The sequence below is a fragment of the Poecilia reticulata genome, chromosome 6, assembly GCF_904066995.2.
Source record: "Poecilia reticulata chromosome 6, P_reticulata-male-v2, whole genome shotgun sequence".
NCBI lineage: Eukaryota > Metazoa > Chordata > Actinopteri > Cyprinodontiformes > Poeciliidae > Poecilia > Poecilia reticulata.
The window spans coordinates 27,955,609-27,974,922 of record NC_088835.1 but is presented as its reverse complement, the minus strand read 5'-3'; the positions used below and the strand labels follow the sequence as shown (position 1 = coordinate 27,974,922).

At 39.8% G+C, this 19,314-nt stretch overlaps 1 protein-coding gene across 2 annotated transcripts; it reads right to left on the bottom strand.

Annotated features, from left to right (window-relative positions):
* Positions 1-18,460, bottom strand: rbl2 (retinoblastoma-like 2 (p130)). Of its 2 annotated transcripts, none has more exons than XM_008412622.3 (22): positions 18,083-18,460; positions 16,836-16,966; positions 16,559-16,759; positions 15,625-15,689; positions 15,272-15,400; positions 11,950-12,110; positions 11,508-11,572; positions 10,179-10,350; positions 9,944-10,107; positions 8,684-8,796; positions 8,501-8,604; positions 7,765-7,902; positions 6,722-6,880; positions 6,533-6,641; positions 5,195-5,452; positions 4,543-4,727; positions 3,676-3,852; positions 3,297-3,368; positions 3,110-3,209; positions 2,259-2,482; positions 1,811-1,981; positions 1-948 (listed from the first exon to the last, which is right to left on the bottom strand). In XM_008412622.3, the coding sequence occupies exons 1-22, from the start codon at positions 18,218-18,220 to the stop codon at positions 781-783; spliced, it is 3,204 nt and encodes a 1,067-aa protein (XP_008410844.2). In that variant the 5' UTR covers positions 18,221-18,460; the 3' UTR covers positions 1-780. The 2 variants fall into 2 exon arrangements, with proteins under 2 accessions (XP_008410844.2, XP_008410846.2); XM_008412624.3 differs by having other exon boundaries at positions 2,259-2,479; positions 18,083-18,458.
* Between the last annotated feature and the right edge of the window lie 854 nt (positions 18,461-19,314).

Below are 19,314 nucleotides of genomic sequence, written 5' to 3'. Positions count from 1 at the left end.
TGGATAGGAACTTTTTATTAAACTATTTTTTTGTTTGTTGAACACTTCAAAAAAACTTGCAGGATGTAAAAAAGGTACTTAATTTACATGACCTCCTTTAAATAGCTTTTCTCCTCTTATGTACAGAATATTTACATAATCTTTCTCACACTTAGCAGAGGAGATGGTAAGCTGGTCACACAGACAAAAACATGTAAGCAGAAACTAAATCTCAAGTTATACTTAATGTAGAAAATTGTTTGTTCTACCTGTAAGCTTTAAGTTACATAGAACAAAATGATATTATGCTATTGTAGCTAATGATCTAGTAACAGATATCTGATAAAAATAAACGAGAAAGAAATGAAGAAAAGATAAATGGATGGTATATGGATACAAACTGGTGTTCTTCACTCAGACAAATTAATACATGTTCAAATGGTTTTATCACATAATTTAAAATAAAACAAACTAAAAAAAAATGTTTTTTAAAATATTATTTACAAAAAATCCAGACCAAAACAAATGAAGTAGCTCAGATGAACGAGGTTCATTAAGAAGTTTGCTTTTACAGAAAAACTATAACTGTGGCAGTCAGTGATTATAATAATTAATAAAACCTAAAAAATAAAAAATAAAAAAAAAGACTAAAACTGCTGAGAATATTTTCTGGTCAGATCAGAAACTGGAACGTTCAGTTTTGTTCAGAGGAAAAAAAAGAAAGTGGTAAAATCTCTTCAAACTCCCACATTTAGCAGAACATCTGATTAAAACCGTCTGCTCGTTGCCATGGTGACGCCGTCAGTGGGAGGAGCTGCGGTCGTTGGCGATGTCCTGCAGGCGGCGCAGCAGGGTGGTGTGGCTGTCGGGACAAACCCGCTTCGGGGACGCCTCCTCCTCCAGGGGGATGCTGCGCTTCCTGCTGGGAGTCTCTCCGGTCCGGATCATGCTGTTGATCTCATGGAGGCGCTGCGAACAACGAACACAAATGAGACGGAGACAGCGGAATATTCACTGTATTTATGTAAAGTTTTAAAAGTCAACGCGCAGGACACTTTTTTTTTTTTCCTTAATGCGATCTGTATCTAATATTTTTACAACAGAACACAGATCGGATTTTTTTGGAATGCGACCCAGGCCACTTTGGATATGAGGTTCTAAATCCGACCTGAATCAGAACCGCCAGGTCGCCTTCAGCCAACCTGAACGTCATTGATTCTAGACAAACGTCACTGTTCTGCGTCCCTTTACGAGCAAGTGGGAAGAAAAACAACAACCATGGCGGACGATAATGAGGATTAAGTTCTTAATGTGCTGGCTCCGGTTGTACAACTACTTCAAAATCATGAGATATGCTCCGCTGTTAGCATTTATGTTTACTTCCGCAAACACTGAGCGTCTTCTTCTTCTTCTTTTTTATGGCGGGGGGCAAAACACTGATCACGTTGGCTGCGTGTGACGCTATTGCGCCCTCTACTGCGCATGCGGGACACTTTCAGGTCGTTTCACAGGAGATCACATACAAGTCGCATGTAGCTGGAAGTATGGAAGCCCATTCCTGCCACTCTGATAAAATATGTTTTTAATTAAACTATCTCAATGAGACTGCGACAGACTGGCGACCTGTCCAGAGTGAACCCCGCCTCTCGCCCGGAACGTTGGCTGGAGATGGGCACCACCAACCCTCCCGACCCCACTACGGGACAAGGGTGTAAAGAAAATGGATGGATGGATGGATCTCAATGAGACCTGTTGTCCATCAGTTAAAATGACCGAAAATAAAAAAATCTCGTGCGACCTCTGGACGGTGATGGCCTCTGCTGAGTCTTACGTTGGGGGGGCTGGTGCAGATGTAGTAGGAAATGCGGTCCCGGTGGGTCGGCGAGGGGGAGGAACCTGTCCTGTGAGGCGAGATGTAAATGGAGTGCTTGCTGGACAGCAGCATCCGACGAGGGGAGCCCGTCCTCAGGGTGGGGTACGGACACAGAGGGGGAGTCTCCACCTGCAGACAAGATGAACAGAACAGCACAGGTAAGATACAAGGCAGGTGGCATCAAACGTTGACTTTTGACTTGTGCATTGAACTTTGTCAATAGCAGAGAAACAAGAGATAAAGTCTCTCTTTTCCTTCAAAAGAGCTGAAACCCACATTTAGGCACCATTTTTTCTTTTTTAACATTAAAACCTCAGCATTTTCCAAATAAAAGGTTCCGAAAACTGGAAATTTTAGCTAATTCTTTGTGGGCTTACTACCGATAAACCAATGAGGAAACATGTACCCCAGCAGACGGTGAGCTTGGTGAGTATCTCAGAGCAAAGCTTCTCATGTGTTTGATGTAGACGTTGTTGTAGAAGAGGATCAGATCTCCTCGTTCGTCCTCTTCCACGGAGGAGGAGAAGTTTCTGTCGGAGGCGCTGGTCGGAGTGGAGGCAGCGCTGTCGGGTTGCGGAGCCAATAAGGTGCTGCTGGAGCGGATAGGAACTGGGCTGATGTCGCCACCTGCTGGCGGAATGTCAGAGGGACACTAAGTTAAGAGAAATTCAAATTTAAAAGGACAATTTTATAGCTTTTTTTCTTTCGTGTTTCGGTTTAATTGGGGATCAAAGTTGCAACATTTGTTAGATTTTCAGCTGTAACGGTTTTCTTACACACTGCACTGTGTCAAACGATTCAAACCTTTTGTAAAAACTGTTCCCCTCCTCAACTGTGGTGGCGCTGCATGAAGAACCACTGAAGGAAATCACATGAAAACCTCTGAAGAAGACCCTGAGCGCTACTTCCTTCATCACGAAGTGTAAACAATAATGGAGTAGCATCAGATTTTAGCGATAGTTGGATTTCTCTTTTGTCTTTGATATAAGCCATTTCTCCTGATAGCATTTTATTTACCCAGAATCCCCTGCGCTGTAGTGTACCTCCTGCTTTTGGAGCAGCCTCCGGTCCTCTTGGCGTTCACACATACATTCAAACAACACCAGATTTCACTCCAACCAAACCGAGACCGAGGATTTTAGGCGGGCCAGAGTTCACTTTTTTAGTCCACATCGGATTTTGATTGAGTTCAATTAAAGCTCACTGAACAGGGCTGGTGTGAACGCATCCTTAAAAACATGCTGGTCTCTTTCCCACCTGGATCCTGGCTGCTGTCAGCCGCTGCGCTCCGTTTGTTGGCGTCACCGCTAACGGAGGCTTGCCTTTTCCTGCCTGAAATCAACACGCTCCTGTACACCTGGAAAACCACATAGAAGTCAGTCAGTTGTTGTCCGGATGTAGTCTGGATGTGAACCGGACTCTGACTGAAAGCGTGGGATCTTACGCTGCTGCTGGCCTGAGGCTGAGTGCGGTAACACTTCATGATGTTCTGGAAGGACCGGTCTTCTTTGGTCACCTGATAGAAACAAATTGTTACTTTATGTTTGTCTACAAGATCGCATGATAAGTGCTGGGTTAAGACTTTTGTAAAAGACTTTTAGTTAAGATTCTCAAAATAGAAATATTAGATATTACAGTTTCGAAATGAGAAAACAGTCATTAACTCCTGGATCCTGGCTGCCGGGTATACTCAGATATTTGCACTATTTCAAAACTACTTGTAAGATTTTGTGTTTTTGCAGTGTGGGAGTGTTTTGTTGCCATTCAGAAACCACATGCTAAGTTTTTTTAAAACTTTGTGTGTGTGAACTGTAATCGCACACCTTAGCCATGACGTAAACGGCACACATGAGCAGCTGGTCCATGTGACGGTCCTTCATCATGTCGGTGCAGTGAACCACAGAATATTCGAAACACGTCCAGATCCTCCTCCTCAGCTCCGATGAGATGTCCAGTTTGGCACAGAGGTCCCTGAGACGAACGCTGGCCATGTGATACACCTGAGAGAGGACAGGTCACTCAGTCAGCACTGCAAAAACACAAAGTCTTTCCAAGGATTCTTGGTTTCTATGGCAGATATTTTATTTCATCGGTTCCTAAACTCTTCCATGCGATGGCCCCCCAAAGAGCATTAACCTCTGACCGGTGACCTCCTTTCATTATCCCTATAAAACGCTACAAAACATGAAACATCAACTTTTAGAATGTTTTTTCTTTCATTTAGCATAAATGTTGCCTCATACCTTCTGATTTTAGATGGTCACGAGTTTTCTTAATTTTATCTGGCAATACATTATGATGTTATTACCAGATAGTAAAATTTTTCAGCATAATTCCCTTTTTTGATTCATTTTCATTTCCCTCCAACTTTCTGAGTCCCCACAGCGCCCCCTGGCGGCTCCCACGTCTTTATACACGTGAAATAATAAAAACAACTTACAAATAACTTTTAGAAAAGATATATGAGTTTATATTAAGCCAATAATTTCTTAATATTGATGAAAAAGAATTAGTTCCACTGGCAGACTATTTAATTAATAACATAGGAAAAATGTCTTGATTTAAAAAAAGCTCCTGTAGCGAACTGAAAAGTTACTTATGCTAGTTGTGTCTTAATTGAAGTGTGCTAAGATATTTGCAGTAGAAACCAGACAGTCACGTGTGAGCGTGTGCAGAAAGAGGAGCGCTACCTTCCTGAAGAACAGAGACAGAGAGCCTTTCCTCAGCGAGCTGCTAGCGGCTTTAGCGGCCGGTTTGGTGACGGGTGACTGGATGGTGAGGGTGCCGGTCAGAGTCTGAGCTGAGAGTGGCTGCAGCGTGGCTCCGCCCATCTGCACAGGGATCAAAGTGATGCTCCCGCTCTCATTGGCTATACCTGCAAAGAGTTCAAAGGTCAATCAATCAAGCAAGTTTATTTTGTGTAGCACATTTCAGCAGTTCAAAGTGCTTTACATCATAAAAACACAAAATTACAAAGTCACAGTCAGTAATTTAAACATTACATTTAGTCAAGTATCGTTGCTAAATTTTTCCAGAAGACCTGAGAGGTTCTGGAAGGTTGCTATGACAACAGCAGATCTTTAATGTGTTGTGCTAAGCCATCCAGTGATTTATAAACTAACAACAGTATTTTAAAGTCTGTTCTCTGAGCCACAGGGAGCCAGAGGAAGGACTGTAGAACTGGGTGATGTTTTCTAACGTCCTGGTTTTAGTCAGAACTCCAGCAGCAGCTTCTGGACCTGATTGATGTTTTCGGCAGACATGTGAAGACGCTGTTGCTGTGATCAATGTGACTAAAGATTCTCCCCTGTCTTGGGTAAAATCCCGCTCCGAGTCTCTCACCCTGTAAAGGAATGGTCATGGTCTGGCCGCTGTTGGTGGTGACGGTGAACACAGTCTGTCCAGCTGGGATGGCGGTGACGATGCTGGACGGACCCGTCTTTGGGATGGGGGTCTGCGGCGGGCTGGTCAGAGCGCTGGAGCCGGTGGAGGTGACGCCGGGCTCGCCTTCCACAGGGTCAACAAACAGACGCCGACGAAACCCACCAGTGGGGGGGGAGCTGTACCTGTCCTGCAGGCTGGTGGGGGACGGAGACACACCTGTAGTAGAGATGAGTGGTAACTAGTTACATTTACTCAATTACATTTACATGAGTAAAAAAATGGGGCTGCACAGTGGTGCAGTTGGTAGAGCTGTTGCTTTGCAGCAAGAAGGTTCTGGGTTCGATTTCCAGCCCCAGTCTTTCTGCATGGAGTTTGCATGTTCTCCCTGTGCATGCGTGGGTTTTCTCCGGGTACTCTGGTTTCCTCCCACAGTCCAAAAACATGACTGTCAGGTTAATTGGTCTGTCTAAATTGCCCCTAGGTGTGAGTGTGTGTGCATGGTTGTGTGTCCTGTGTGTCTCTGTGTTGCCCTGCGACAGACTGGCGACCTGTCCAGGGTGACCCCGCCTCTCGCCTGGCACGCTAACTGGAGATGGGCACCAGCAACCCTCCCGACCCCACTGAGGGACAAGGGTGCAAGAAAAGGGATGAGTAAAAAAAATTACTTTTAGGAGTATTTTTACTATGTTGTACTTTTCACTTTTACTGCAATAATTTTATTATGAAGCATCTCTATTCTTACTTGAGTAAAACTTCTGGATTCTCTACAAACTGAATGAAGAACAAACATGTTTTAACCAAAAATTCAGACACATACCTGCAGTTTTTGTCAGTTTGATACATTTTATACTGAAATAAACTGATTTGGAAATTTTCTCTTTTGCCTGTTTGTATTTTTTGTTACTTATGAATTATTGTAATTTTCATCCTAAAAATACCAAAATGTCCACTTGACTTCATATTTTGGTCCGTCTGATTATGTGATTTTTAAATATTAAATGATTGCTAATTTGATCAGTTACTCAGTACTTAAATAGACTTTTTACCAAATATCTTGCTCGGACGCAGCTGGACTTTCAACATGGTGATGATGACACCGATCTGTGCTGAAAGCTGCAGGATGTACCTTTTTATAAAAAATGTTTTTTATATTTGGCTCTTACATGGATGGATACTTTTACCTTTACTTGAGCATTACTGTTAAATTCTGCCCACATTAGTTGGTTCCTGATTATTTTTTGCCAAGTGGAGGGTCCAATGAGCCTCAGTTTTCAGAACCCTGAGTAAAAGCGTCACCTTTGACGATGCTGTTGGTTCTCAGATCAGGTCCAGACTTGACGGGTGTGAGGGGAATGCTCCCGCTGTTGGCTTCCTCGCTTTGCTCCAGATACTGAGGAGGCATCACCTGAAACATTAATTAATGGTTAATTTGGAATAATTGTGTCTGTGTGGTTTTTATACGTTTCTGTGTTGCTGCCTGCCGACCTCCTGACACGTTGGCACTTTGGCTGAACGGAGGCTCTGCCACAGCGGGGAGTCGCTGGTCCAAGCCAGACTCTCCAAAACCTGCTCTTCCACCTGGTTCAGGTGCTTCACCACCTCCCGAAACAGACCCTGCTCTGAGCGCACCAGCACCTCAATCACCTGCACATGCACACAGATAGGCTTAATTAGAGAAATGTAAGTATTATCTTTATATCTGCACTTCAGCATGTTAGTTTGTTTTTGATTAAGCTTAACCAAACTCACAACTCGGCTCCTTTTTAGGAGGTTGAATATGTTTTTCAATTTACAGGTTTTACAAAAGGTAAACTAACCAAGAATATGTAGATAAAATGAGTAAAATGCTATAATATCTTAAGACAAAGAAGTTAAATAAACCAGTGGTATGCTAAGATATGGGAATGTGGAATAAATTAAGTCAAGAAAAAAAACCTATTAATTTAAAATAAACTAAATGCTTTAGATAGGTAATGCTAGCATAAGCTAAAGTTAGTTTTAGCAAAGGGAAGCTTTAGCCTATGCTAACACATGCTAGTACCAGAGTTAAGCTAAACTAAGTTAAGCTAAGTTATGTACGTCCAGGTTTTATATAGTCAAACTAACATAAGGTAAAGTTAGTTTTTAGCCAAGGCTTGCTAGCTAAAAGCTAGTTTAGGTTTTATCTAGGTCAGCAAATGCTAACATGAGCTAACATCAGATTTTAGCGAAGGCATGCTTAGAAAAAACAAGTTCAGGTTTATGCAAGTTATATTAATATAAGCTGAAGTTAGATTTTAAGGCATGCCAAGGTAAATGTGTTCAGGTTTATCTAAGTTATGCTAACATAAGCTAAAGTCAGATGTTAGCCAGACTCAGCTAATTGGTCTGTTATTTTTAAATGAGCTAGGTTTAGCATCAGTTACCTTATATAACATAATCTAAATCTAACATAATCTTATTATACTCATATTGCTAAACTACCAGTTTTTAGCATTTGTCCGTACTTTTTTAACCAGTTGTTGTTCGTTTGTTTTACACGTTGGTACCTTGTAGAAATGATAAGCAGGGAGCTGGAAGATGTTGATCACATTGGGAAAATCTCCTGGAGGCCTGTAGGAGAAAGTGACGATCTCCAGGCAGCAGGCCAGCAGAGAGCGGTGGAAGATGTCCTGCTCCAGAATACACTGCAACACACAAAATACAGGCAGTTAACTCCAGTCATTAAGGCTGTTTCCTGTTAAAACTGGAATTAAACAACTGAATATTCATAATTTATTTACGTCTGGCTTCCAATGATCAGATGCAACTACATGGAAAATGAGGGGTAAAATAACAAATGTCCAGAAAACCCTAAAAATCAATAGGAAAGTCTGTGGACATTTATCAGGGGTTGATCAAGAAATCGGCACAATACTAAACAAGTTTATTCACTTGCCATTTTACTATCCAGTGAAAATAAGCCCCAGTCAGGTTTCAAGGTTCTTTGCATGGTTACATGGGAGTTAGCATCACTAAAACCCATAAGTTTGACCACTTTTGTTGAAAATTTGCAATAAAATTGGCATGAAAAAGTGCAATAATTTGTTACTTTTGGGTGCATTTTTCCAAACACAAAATTGTGAAAAACTAGGACTAACTGATGTAATTTGGCAGCATGCAGATAAAAACTGCTTTGATTTAATTCATAAAACGATATGTAAGCAGACGTGTGTTATCTTAAAGGATCTATTTATGCATTTCTCTGCATTCTTGGAGCAATGACCCGGTTGGCGCTGCACTCACAGACAGGTCAGCGTCTCCCAGGATCATCTTCTCTCGCTCTATGATGGACTCCAGGATCCTGTAGTAGAGCGCCTCCGCCAGGTGGAAGTACTTCACTGCCAACTCTGTCAGGAGAAACTTTATTAACACAAACAGGCGGAACAAGTGAGCGAGGCGTTGACTGGTGAGGAACCATGTTTCCACCTTTCTCCATCACTTTGCTTTCAGCGCCGCTGTCTTCATAATGCTGAGAGTAAACGGCAAACATCTCCTTCAGGCGCTGGCTGATGACATCACTGGGGTCTCTGGCGCAGCCTCTGGGGGTCAAAGTGCGCAGGGTGAAAAACATCGAGATTCAAACCTTCGACAGTATCAGGGTCGCGCTAAGATTTTTGTTTTTTTAATTGTGAACATAAAGTTATAATATTATCAGATTAATACCACAAAGAAAGTCATAAAATTATGAGAAAAGTTTTGGTTTTATTGAGATAAAAGATCTGATGGTACCAGCTGGGTTTAAACAAATTGTTTAAACAATCATTTCAAAGTCCTGCTACTGGTAATAATGTTAATTTGATGCTGACGGGTTAAATGATAAAATATTTTCTTATTTGTCAAACCAACACCGAAGCATAACTTCCTCATTTTAATTTTTTAAATCTTTTTTATATAGGAGGCCACATGAAATTATTACTTCATTCTCCTAACATTACAACTTTATTATGGTGATATTATTACTTTATTCTATGTATTATAGTGACTAATTTCCCGTGTTATTACAACTTTATTCTGGTATTATTACGACGCCTCGTATCATTATTTTATTGTTGTATTATCAGAACTTTGTTGTACGAGTCTTTTATAGTATTATTACAACTTTATTCTCCTAATATTATGACTATCCACGTATTATTATAGTTCTCATGTAGTTACTACTTTTTCTCATCTTACTACAACTTTACAGTCGTACACATTTTCTCACATCTTCATACTTGTTTTATTACAACTTTTTTTATCTTATTACTATGACTTTATTATCTTAATATGGACTATTCTCATATTATTACAACTTTTTTCGTATATTACTACTTTTTTCTCGCACTTTTACAACTTTATTCTCATAAACACTTTATTGTGGTACAATTTTACGATTATTCTCGATTAATCTCTTACAAACTTTTTCTCATATTATTTCTACTTTATTCTCGTATTTTATTACTTTATTCTAGGATAATTTCAAATTTATTATTGTAATATTATGACTTTATTCCTGTCATTTAAAATGTTTTTTTTCCCTAATTCTTAGTAGTGGGATCCACAGGAAGCTGAACATCAACAAACCTCAATAAGTTGAAGCTGAAAACAACATCGAGTTAAAATTCTCCCTGCTAAAGTTTGATTTACTAATTAACAGCCTCGCAGCGCCTCCTGCTGTCGCTACACAGGAAGCGTTGGGTGCGTTACCTCAGCGTCTCGGTCAGCTTGGCGCTCGGCCCGTGTTTGGTCCCTGACAGCAGCGTGTGAAGACGGCCCACGCTCTTCATGGCGTACGACAGCGGAGACGACAGCCGGACCTCCTGGACGTACTTCCTCCCCGTCAGCGGAGTGGAGACCTTCAGAGCCGAGGCCTGGAGCCAGCGGAGGCGATCAATTACAAGAGAGGAGCGGAGGAGACAGGATGGGCAGGAGGGAGTCTTACAGTCAAGTTAGTGCTCAGCCTGTAGGCGGCGCTGTCCTGGCTCTCCATCCCATCACAGAGGCAAGGCCCGGGCGTCCCGATGTTCTCATTCGCCCCCTCTCCGGTGAAGATCCTCTCATCCAGACTGCCGGTAGCCAGAACGTGTTCCTCATAGAGCCGGCTGAGCGACAGGCTGAGGAGGCAGCAGGGGGACATTTTTTATCTTCTATCGTCTCCTTCTCTAACTAATTCTGTAAAATTTAGCGCTTTCAATGTTAACTTGTTAATATTACATAATGTAGATAAATTGACCGACATATTTTGACCTAAAATCAATCAAATTCAATCTAATTTTATTTGTGTAGCACATTTCAGCAGCAAGGCATTTCAAGGTGCTTCACGTAATTAAAGAAAAAATAAAAACAGCAAAAGCCTCTTTTCTGTGTGGGATTACCTGCAGCGGCGCGTTATGGGAGCAACAAAAGTTTAGACATTTTCAACTTTCCTGTGTTGCATCGCGTGTGCACATCAACGTGCTTTAGCTCAACAGGCACAGATTACGGCGGCGGCTCGGCTGGATGAGGACAAGCGACTGTCGCCTCAGGAAATGACTGGAGAGTTTCTAAACTAAAACAAAATTACTTAATTTAAACCTTCCTGGATATAAAAACCTGGACGACTGGGAATCTTCAGACATGTTTGGCTTTAGACAAAACACATTTTTGAACATTTTCCATATAGAGGTGTGCTGTGGTGGCGCAGGGGTTAAGCACAACCCACATATGGAGGCCTTAGTCCTCGATGCAGCTGTCGCAGGTTTGATTCCCGACCTTGGCGACGCTTACTGCATGTCTTCCACCTTCTCTCATTACCCACTTTCCTGTCAATTAACTATCAAATAAAGGCCACTAGAGCCAAAAAACAGAAGAAGAAAATTTTCCATATGGGCAGTTGCCCAGGGCAACATCACAAAGGGGCGACGCACACAACAACAAAAATCTATATATTTTAACTGTCAGCTGTCCCTTGAACAACTTGGCTCCTGTTTGTATACCAGTGCAGTGGAGTAAGGTTCAGTTAGTTACTGTTGGATACTGGGAGACTAGATTTCCTGCATTCTGCTGCAAATTAAAAAAAAAATTATTTTTTTTCCCATTTTAGTTGGTTGGAGTGCAACAAAAGGAGTGATTTATCTGATTACATTTTTAATCAATTAACAGCACTGGGGGAAAAAATTACATGTCAACTGGCATGACTTTTTGTTTTTTTCTGTTTTTACTTTTTTATTGTCTGTTTGAAATAAATAAAGCTATTTAGTGCGGACTGTGACTTCTGCATGAGGAAACTCACAGACTGTCTCCAAAGTTCATAGGATCCAGAAAACCAGTCAGACTGTCCTCCTTTCCTCTGAGAATCTGCAGAGAAAAAGAAGAAAACTGAGTTTCAGAGTCAGATAAAAACTCAAGGAACAAGAAAATTTGGTCTGATTTAACTTCAGACGGTGAGAAAAACAAAACACATCTCTGTCTTTTTATCATCTTTAAATATCTAGTTTCAACTGCAATTAACTTTTCCAAATTTAGGCGTTTAATTAAGCATTAGATTGCACTTTAATACTTTATACAAAAATCAAGCACTTTTTCAAGGATTTCAAGCACCTGATTGACACCACATATGGATGTCAGTTTAGTTTTTTCCTTTCAGGACTTTTTCCAGTGATTCCCAAACGAAGCTCACAGAGCATCAAAGTCTGATTAAATCTTTCCACAGGTAAAGCAGAGCTGGGACCGACCCGCTTGTGGAAGAGCTTCCGGATGAACGGTTTCCAGAAATGCTCTTTGACCCCTTTGGCCTCCAGCACCAGGCCGTCGTGCAGCTCACACAGCTGCTGGATGAAACAGAACGGGCCTGCAGACGGCCTGTAGTCCTTGTTGCTGAAGTCTTCTGGGAGACCTGAAGGATGCAGGAGACACAGGCAGCTGAGAGGAGATCTAAACAACCAGCACACCACCACGTTTCAGACAGTTTCAGTTCTGAATGGCCTGTTGGTTTGTTAGCCACCTACACTGTAAAAATACAAAAGGGTTTTAGGTCTAGTTTCTAGTGCAAACATCTTATTACATTTCAAATAAGGCAAAACTAACTTAGAAGAAACTTTTCAGCAAGATATGGGAGCATGTTTAAGTTGATAATTACTTAATATTGATTAAAAAGTACCTGCTTCTAGACATGTTTAGCATGTTATAAATGAAATAATCAAATTCTTCAGAGATTTGTTTTGTTTGATTTCATAAATGTGGGCTTTGGGCTGCTTGACCTCTGAAAGCTTTTTGATTAATAGCGGCACAAACAAAAAGTTTTGCTGCACAAATTTAGCACAAATGCTTGGCACCAATTTTTTTTTTTAAATAAATTAATTCAAGTTTAAAGGTCAAAACAAAATTGGTGTCAAATGTTTGTGCAGCAACATTTTAAACATATTAATAAAAATGTTTCCAGAGGTCATTAAAGGTCAACCAACCTCCAAACACATTTACCAAATTAAACAAAATCGGTATTAATCAACTATACTTCGTTTGTGCAGCAAACATTTGTGCTGCTTTTCTTTTTGAAGATATTACTGAAAATTAGTTTGTGTGATTTTGTAAATCTGGTGAAACTAGACTTAAAATTACTTGGTAAGATTTTGCGTTTTTGCAGTGTAACTGAGCTCTTATTTATCCAGGAAGAAAATGCTCTAAAACCCAAGTGTTGGGTCGACACCTTGGGGTCACAAAGACGATATTTGCTCTAATTTCTTTAGTTGAATCTCAGAAAAATAACACAGTTTGATAGCTAAATAATAAAACGTTTTAAAATGTGTGTTTGGGATCATTCAACAGCCCAAGGAAAACCGCAGCCCATCGGTCAGTGTGTCAGACTGACTGACTTATTTATCTGTTTTTGATGCAGAGGGTGGAGCCGTTTCCACGCTTCGGTTCAGGCGCACAATAAACTCTGGGTTCCGAGACGGAGGGTCTGCAGGAAACGCAGGAGTCAACAGGAAGTGAGGGCAAAGCTGATAGACTCCGCTGCAGGATTTTGGCTGGAATCCTTTCACTTTTGATTTATTTAGGTGTTAAACTGAACCCGAGCCGATAAGCAGACTTCCTTCACCGAAACACAAGTTTAAGTTTATGAGCCGTTAAAGTCATATTTCACGACTCGGAGAGACAAACATTCAGAACTCTGAGAGCAGAAATGGTTTTAAAATGTCTTAAAATGATGAAATATTCAAATGTTCACAGTAAGTTAATGACATGAATCAGCAAAATGTTTGGCGAAACTTTCCAGATACATTTCACAGGACAAGGAGTCGATGGATGCGTTTCCATTGACCTTATAAATGAGCAAACTGGAATTACAAAACTAAATCCAACTAACAGAAATACGCCAATTTTGAGGAAAAAAAAAGTTTTTTGATAAAAAGATTTTGCGCAATGATGAGGTGGTTTTTCAATTATGTTGAAATTATACTGATAAACACACAATCTTATTTTTGTCTAGTTTCTATAAGAAATATCCTACTGCACTTGAATTAAGACAAAACTAACTTAAAAGTAACTTATCAGCAAGATACAGAAGTTTAAGTAAATTATTCCTTAATGTTGATCAAAATGTTCTAGATTATTTCACTAATAACATGGAGAATGATCTGCCAGAGGAACTGCTCATTTCATTAGTATTAATGCATTTCTTTACTTAAGACAAACTTCTGTATCTTTCTGAAAAGATTTGTAAGTTAGTTTTGTCTTATTTCAAGTGTAATAACATATATGCACTAGACTAAAAATACCTATCAGTAAAAATACTGATGTTTTTGCAGCACAGTGTTTTTTTTCTTGTTTTTTTTGCAAAACTACAATGGAAACACTTTTTTGCATCACATAATCATAATAATAAACCTAAACTGCCTTTTTTAATGGTTTAATCACGTGTGATTTTAATTGCGTTTCTTATTCAATGGAAAAAATGCAGTTGTGAAGTTGTGTTTTCCAACATTAGTGGAATATAGACACAATTTTTGTGCTGCCCCAACTTACTGCAGAGTGACTGGTGTTTTCACCAAAGTTTCCATTGACAGAAAAAAGTCGCTGGATTTGTCAGCGATTATTATTATTATTACTAGTCGATTATTTTATTCACTAAACATAGCAATAGTGGATAAAATGGCAACAGAGTTTCTGCCATCTTGTCTTATCCACTGTTTCCATCCCAATTTAACCTCCTCTGTTCAGCCCCATGTTTGGCCACGCCCCGCAGCATCTTGGCTCCGCCCACTTTAGCAGAAATTCTTCAATAAAGCATGACGGTCCACTTTCAAAATATCAAATTTTGACTTTTTTCCCCATAGGATGCATTTATTGAATTGGTTGAAATAAATTTTGATGTTCTTCTGCACAATATCAGTAAAAGGCATCCTGATCCTGATTCTGATCCTGATCATGATTGTGATCATGATCCAGATTCTGATCCTGATTCTAATTCTGATCCTGATTCTGATCCTGATTGTGATCCTGATCCTGATTCTGAGCCTGATTCTGATCCTGATTGTGATCCTGATTCTGATTCTAATTCTGTTCCTGATCCTGATCATGATTGTGATCCTGATTCTAATTCTGATCCTGATTCTGATCCTGATTCTAATTCTGATCCTGATCATGATTGTGATCCTGATTCTAATTCTGATCCTGATTCTGATTCTGATCCTGATTCTGATCCTGATTGTGGTGTTAAGTGGTATCCACCTAACCAAGAATATTGCAAAAGAAAAAATTATATTTTATTATTTTTTAATGAACACACGTGTATCTCAAGGTTCAGTTCTAGGAACAGTTCTTTTTAGTTCAAGTTATTCATGTAATTGCAGTATTGTTAACAACACAAGTCTAAACGGCCATCAAAATATGTTCTTGAATACGTTATACAAGAACATATGGTCTGAAAAGTTGCATCTTACATTAAAAGTTTGAGTTTGCTTTTGGATTTTGCTCATTAATTATTTGAAGATGTAAAAAATGCTAAGCTAGCAGCCAAAGTTTCTCCTTTGACACTTTTCATCCCCTGTACATTACCTTTAAAGTCAGGGTTGAGCAGGTCTTTCCTGGCGTTGCACAGCAGTGCGTTGGTGAGGACGAGGTCGAAGGCACACAGCAGCAGGTGGTACGAGTTCACCAGGTCGTCGCTGATCATGGGGAAGTTCCCTGAGAAGGAAACAAGCAACAACATGTCCGCACATGAGGGGGAAAAAATCATGTCTGCAGGCTAATCTGGCACGGCTGACCATCACAGAAACACTGCCAAGCCTGAGTGGACACGCTCAGACTCGTCTCTGGAGGGAAACAGGAGAAGTGTGGAGGCAGTTTCCACTCCAGATTTTAGTTTCCACTTCACAACAGTCACTGCAAAAGCTTAGGACTTTCTTTACCTTTAGCATGGACAAACAGCACCCAGCAGAAGTTGAAGACTTCGCTCACAGTGCATGGATGGCGTCTGTTGAATAGAAATGTAAGAAAATTAAATGTAATTCTATAAAAAATCTGAAAGTCTTTACTGGAACACCTTCAGAGGGATTGAGGGAGGAAGTTTGTTTTACAATAATCAGCATTAAAAACGTCTCAGTGTTTATTCAATGAACAACAGATAAAGATTCTTAAGAAAAAACTGAGATTAATACATTTAAACAAACTTTTGCAAAGATTATTCATTGTCATTTTGAGTGGAAAAACAATCATTAAGACAAAGTAACTGTTGGGTCAATGAGTTTAATGCAGCTAGTAGTTTTATACGACAGGTTGAACCTTCAGTTTTAGGTTGAAAAGTTAAATTAAGAGCTGAAGCATAATAGGAATGAATCAGAATTTGGTTTTGGGTCCATTTTAATTTAGTAGTTTTAAAAAGCAGTTGAAGAGCTTTCCTTTTAAATGTAATTTTAGTTTAATTGGATAATATTGGTTTCTATTTAACTTTCCATTATTATCTTTCTTTTATCTTTCGATTAGTTTTTACTTTTATATTATAATTTACTAATGCACTGTAGTAAGGTTAAAGTAGATCAAGTTACCTACATTTGAATGTGCAGGCTGTACATAGAGATAATTAAAATTTTAAATTAAGCTCTGATTGTGTGAAAGCTTTAAGTGGTAATAAAGTGCCAATTCAGTCAATTAAAGTCCAGCTTTAAACTTTCAGCTTTGCTTCTGCTGGGATTATTAATAAAAGGGAAATAAATTTTACAAAGAAAGTTTTACATGTCCCTACCAAAAATAATAACTCAGTATCAATGAATGAGTTGCACATTTTAATGTACGTTTTAGTTTGAGTCACAACGGAGAGTGAGGTCAGAGGTCACAGGCTCCCACCTCTGCTTGCGGCTGCGGTGAACCCGCGGCGGCTCCTCCGACGGAGCCTTGAAGATGGATCTGAAGATGGGGACGTACTTCTTGAAGATGACGGCCGACACGGTGAAGTTGCGCTCCAACTTGTCCGTGCTCTGACGGAAATCCTGCGGCAGGTTGGCCATGTCCTGCCACTTCTTCATCTTACTGAAGAACTCGATCAGACTGGAGGAGAATCATTTGTCAGACCCGAGCGGCTGCGGTTTGACTCAGACACAAAACTCAAGCAAACAAAACCAACCTCATTTCTGAGCAGCGGAGGATCCTGGTCAGAGAGACGTAGTTCCCCTCAGCGGTGCCTTTCCCCACCGTCGGCACTGAAGACCTGCAGGCCACGTACAGAGCGCAGGCCAACCAGTGCAGCTCGCTGCCCTGCATCCAGAGAACGTTTATTGATTAACCGATTATCACCAATATGAAAAGAAGCTTCTGCAGCTGGGAAGTGACACTGTCCACACTCAGGAACTCAACTGGTCCGGTTTCTGCTCAAAACTGATTTTAGAAGATGGCTTTGGGTTTTCCTGCGGTTTTTGGCACCCAATTCACATTACACAGGTTTTATACAATACATAGTGAATGGCTAAAAAAATTATAAATAAAATCTCTCAAACAAAACTAGGTGAGAGCATACCAACAGGGAAGATCTCTATAGTTACATGAATAATCAAAATATATAATTTGTATATGTGTTTTTTTATTATTATTTGTAATAAAAATTATATTCAGAGGATTCATCACTGTTGTAAATATCATTTTCAAAGAAAATTTGAGGTCATTTTATTGTTTGTAATTTATTGTGATACATTCTTATCATTCTAAAAATGTTGAATTTATCGCTGTAGTGATAAATTCTCTGTTTTGTTATTTGTGTTGTTGTGCAGCACTTTGGTTCAGTTTTATACCTGTTTTAAAGTGCTATATAAATAAATTTGACATTGACATTGACATTAATGATGTTTAAAGCACCCCAAAAACTGTCTGTATTGTTGGGTTTGTTAGTTCTACTAGTTTCTGAACTGCTTGTTCAAAAAGAATAACAACAAATATCAATACGTTTGAAAATATGATTAAATGCAGATCGTGTGTGCAGATGAATGATACAAAACCCTTTAATGACTGGTGTCCTAAAGAAGCGTGCTACACATAGGAACATTTATCCACTATTGCCATCCATTAACAATGGCACTACAAAATATTGTGATAAAACGTTCACACCATATCGTCCACACCTACACTGTGTACATGTAAATGATTTTTTCGTAAATATAAGCATTATTAAGAAAAAATATATTAGTATATATAAAACATTTAAACGTGTAGAACACAAACTTCAGAGCTTTTCAGGTTTGGAAAACTCAGATTTTAGTAAACTTGTCACTGGTTTCCTGCCACTCACAATATGGCGGACCTGGTGACAGCCCCTGCAGCCTGGTGCTAGTGATCTGCGGGCCGAAAAAATGTTCACCTGCTGTATCTGAGAGTGCTTACCTCCAGAGTAAAGTTCCTGCTCATGCTCTCGTAGCTCCTCCATGCCTCGGTACTCGCCTCTTCGTCCATGTTAAGGGCTCGGCACAGATCATCGAACCTGGTTCGGGCTTTCTGCATTAAGTCTTCTTCGTCGCTCATTTTTAAAGCTCTACGGACAAACTGAACGTTTTTTGCGCAGAGAGACAGTGCGGAGTGCAGACCGAGGCGCTGTTTGTGGAGCTGTTTGCCTTAATAAATGCGTTATTACGGAGCTCCGCGGCTTCACGGTGTGGCTATTTAAATGTCCTCTTACACAAACAGAAGCCCAAACGCTGCCGGCGTACCCGACTGCCGCACATAGAGGGAAACGTCACATCTGTGCGTATGTCAGTTGAAGAATAGCGTGAACAGCGTATCTCACCCCAGCCCACTAAAATTACGTAAAAAAGCCGACTACTACTACTTCCGGTTGTTTTTGTTGTCTCTTTCTGCTGTTTTTCCGGAAGTCCGTTAAAAAGTGTTGATTTTTTGTTCTTGAAGCATGAACTCATCAATTATTTGACTATTAGTGGTTTATTAACGATCAAATGGCAGCGCTGGCTTCAACTCTGATTACGGGTGAGGTTCAACACTAAAATACCCACTTTAGTTCATAAACTAAAACACCAGAAAAAGAAGGAAACTAAACATCGGTTATTCCCGTTATTCAATGTTTGACTAAAACTCTCGGATTAATTTTTAGTTACAATGTTTAGATTGACACAATTCTGGTTTCACAGTCGTACTTTCTCTCTTTTACCTTGAAAGACAAAATAAGGCGGAAAAACAGCATAATATGGGCTATTTTGTAAGCCGAACAAGAGTTGGTTTGTGGAAGTGATCCAGCATACTAACAGGTTTTTAAACTGAAAAACTGCTGAAAGTGAATAAAACAATTATACCGTAATGGCTGAACTATTAATGTCTTGGTTAAAATGAATGATCAAGCCTATAGAGCTTATTCAATATTACATGACTCTGTGTTTCTGTTTTTAATTATGTAAAGTACTTTGAAATGCCTTGCTGCTGAAATATGCTATACAAATAAAAATTTAATTGATTGATTGATATAGAGTACACAGTTTTATAAATGTTTATAATAGTATCAACACAACAATTGCATACATTCCTCATACATTCCATACAGAACAGATTACCTCTGATCATCAGTTGAAGTGACCTTAGATGTAAATAAAGCAATTTAGTCTTTAACT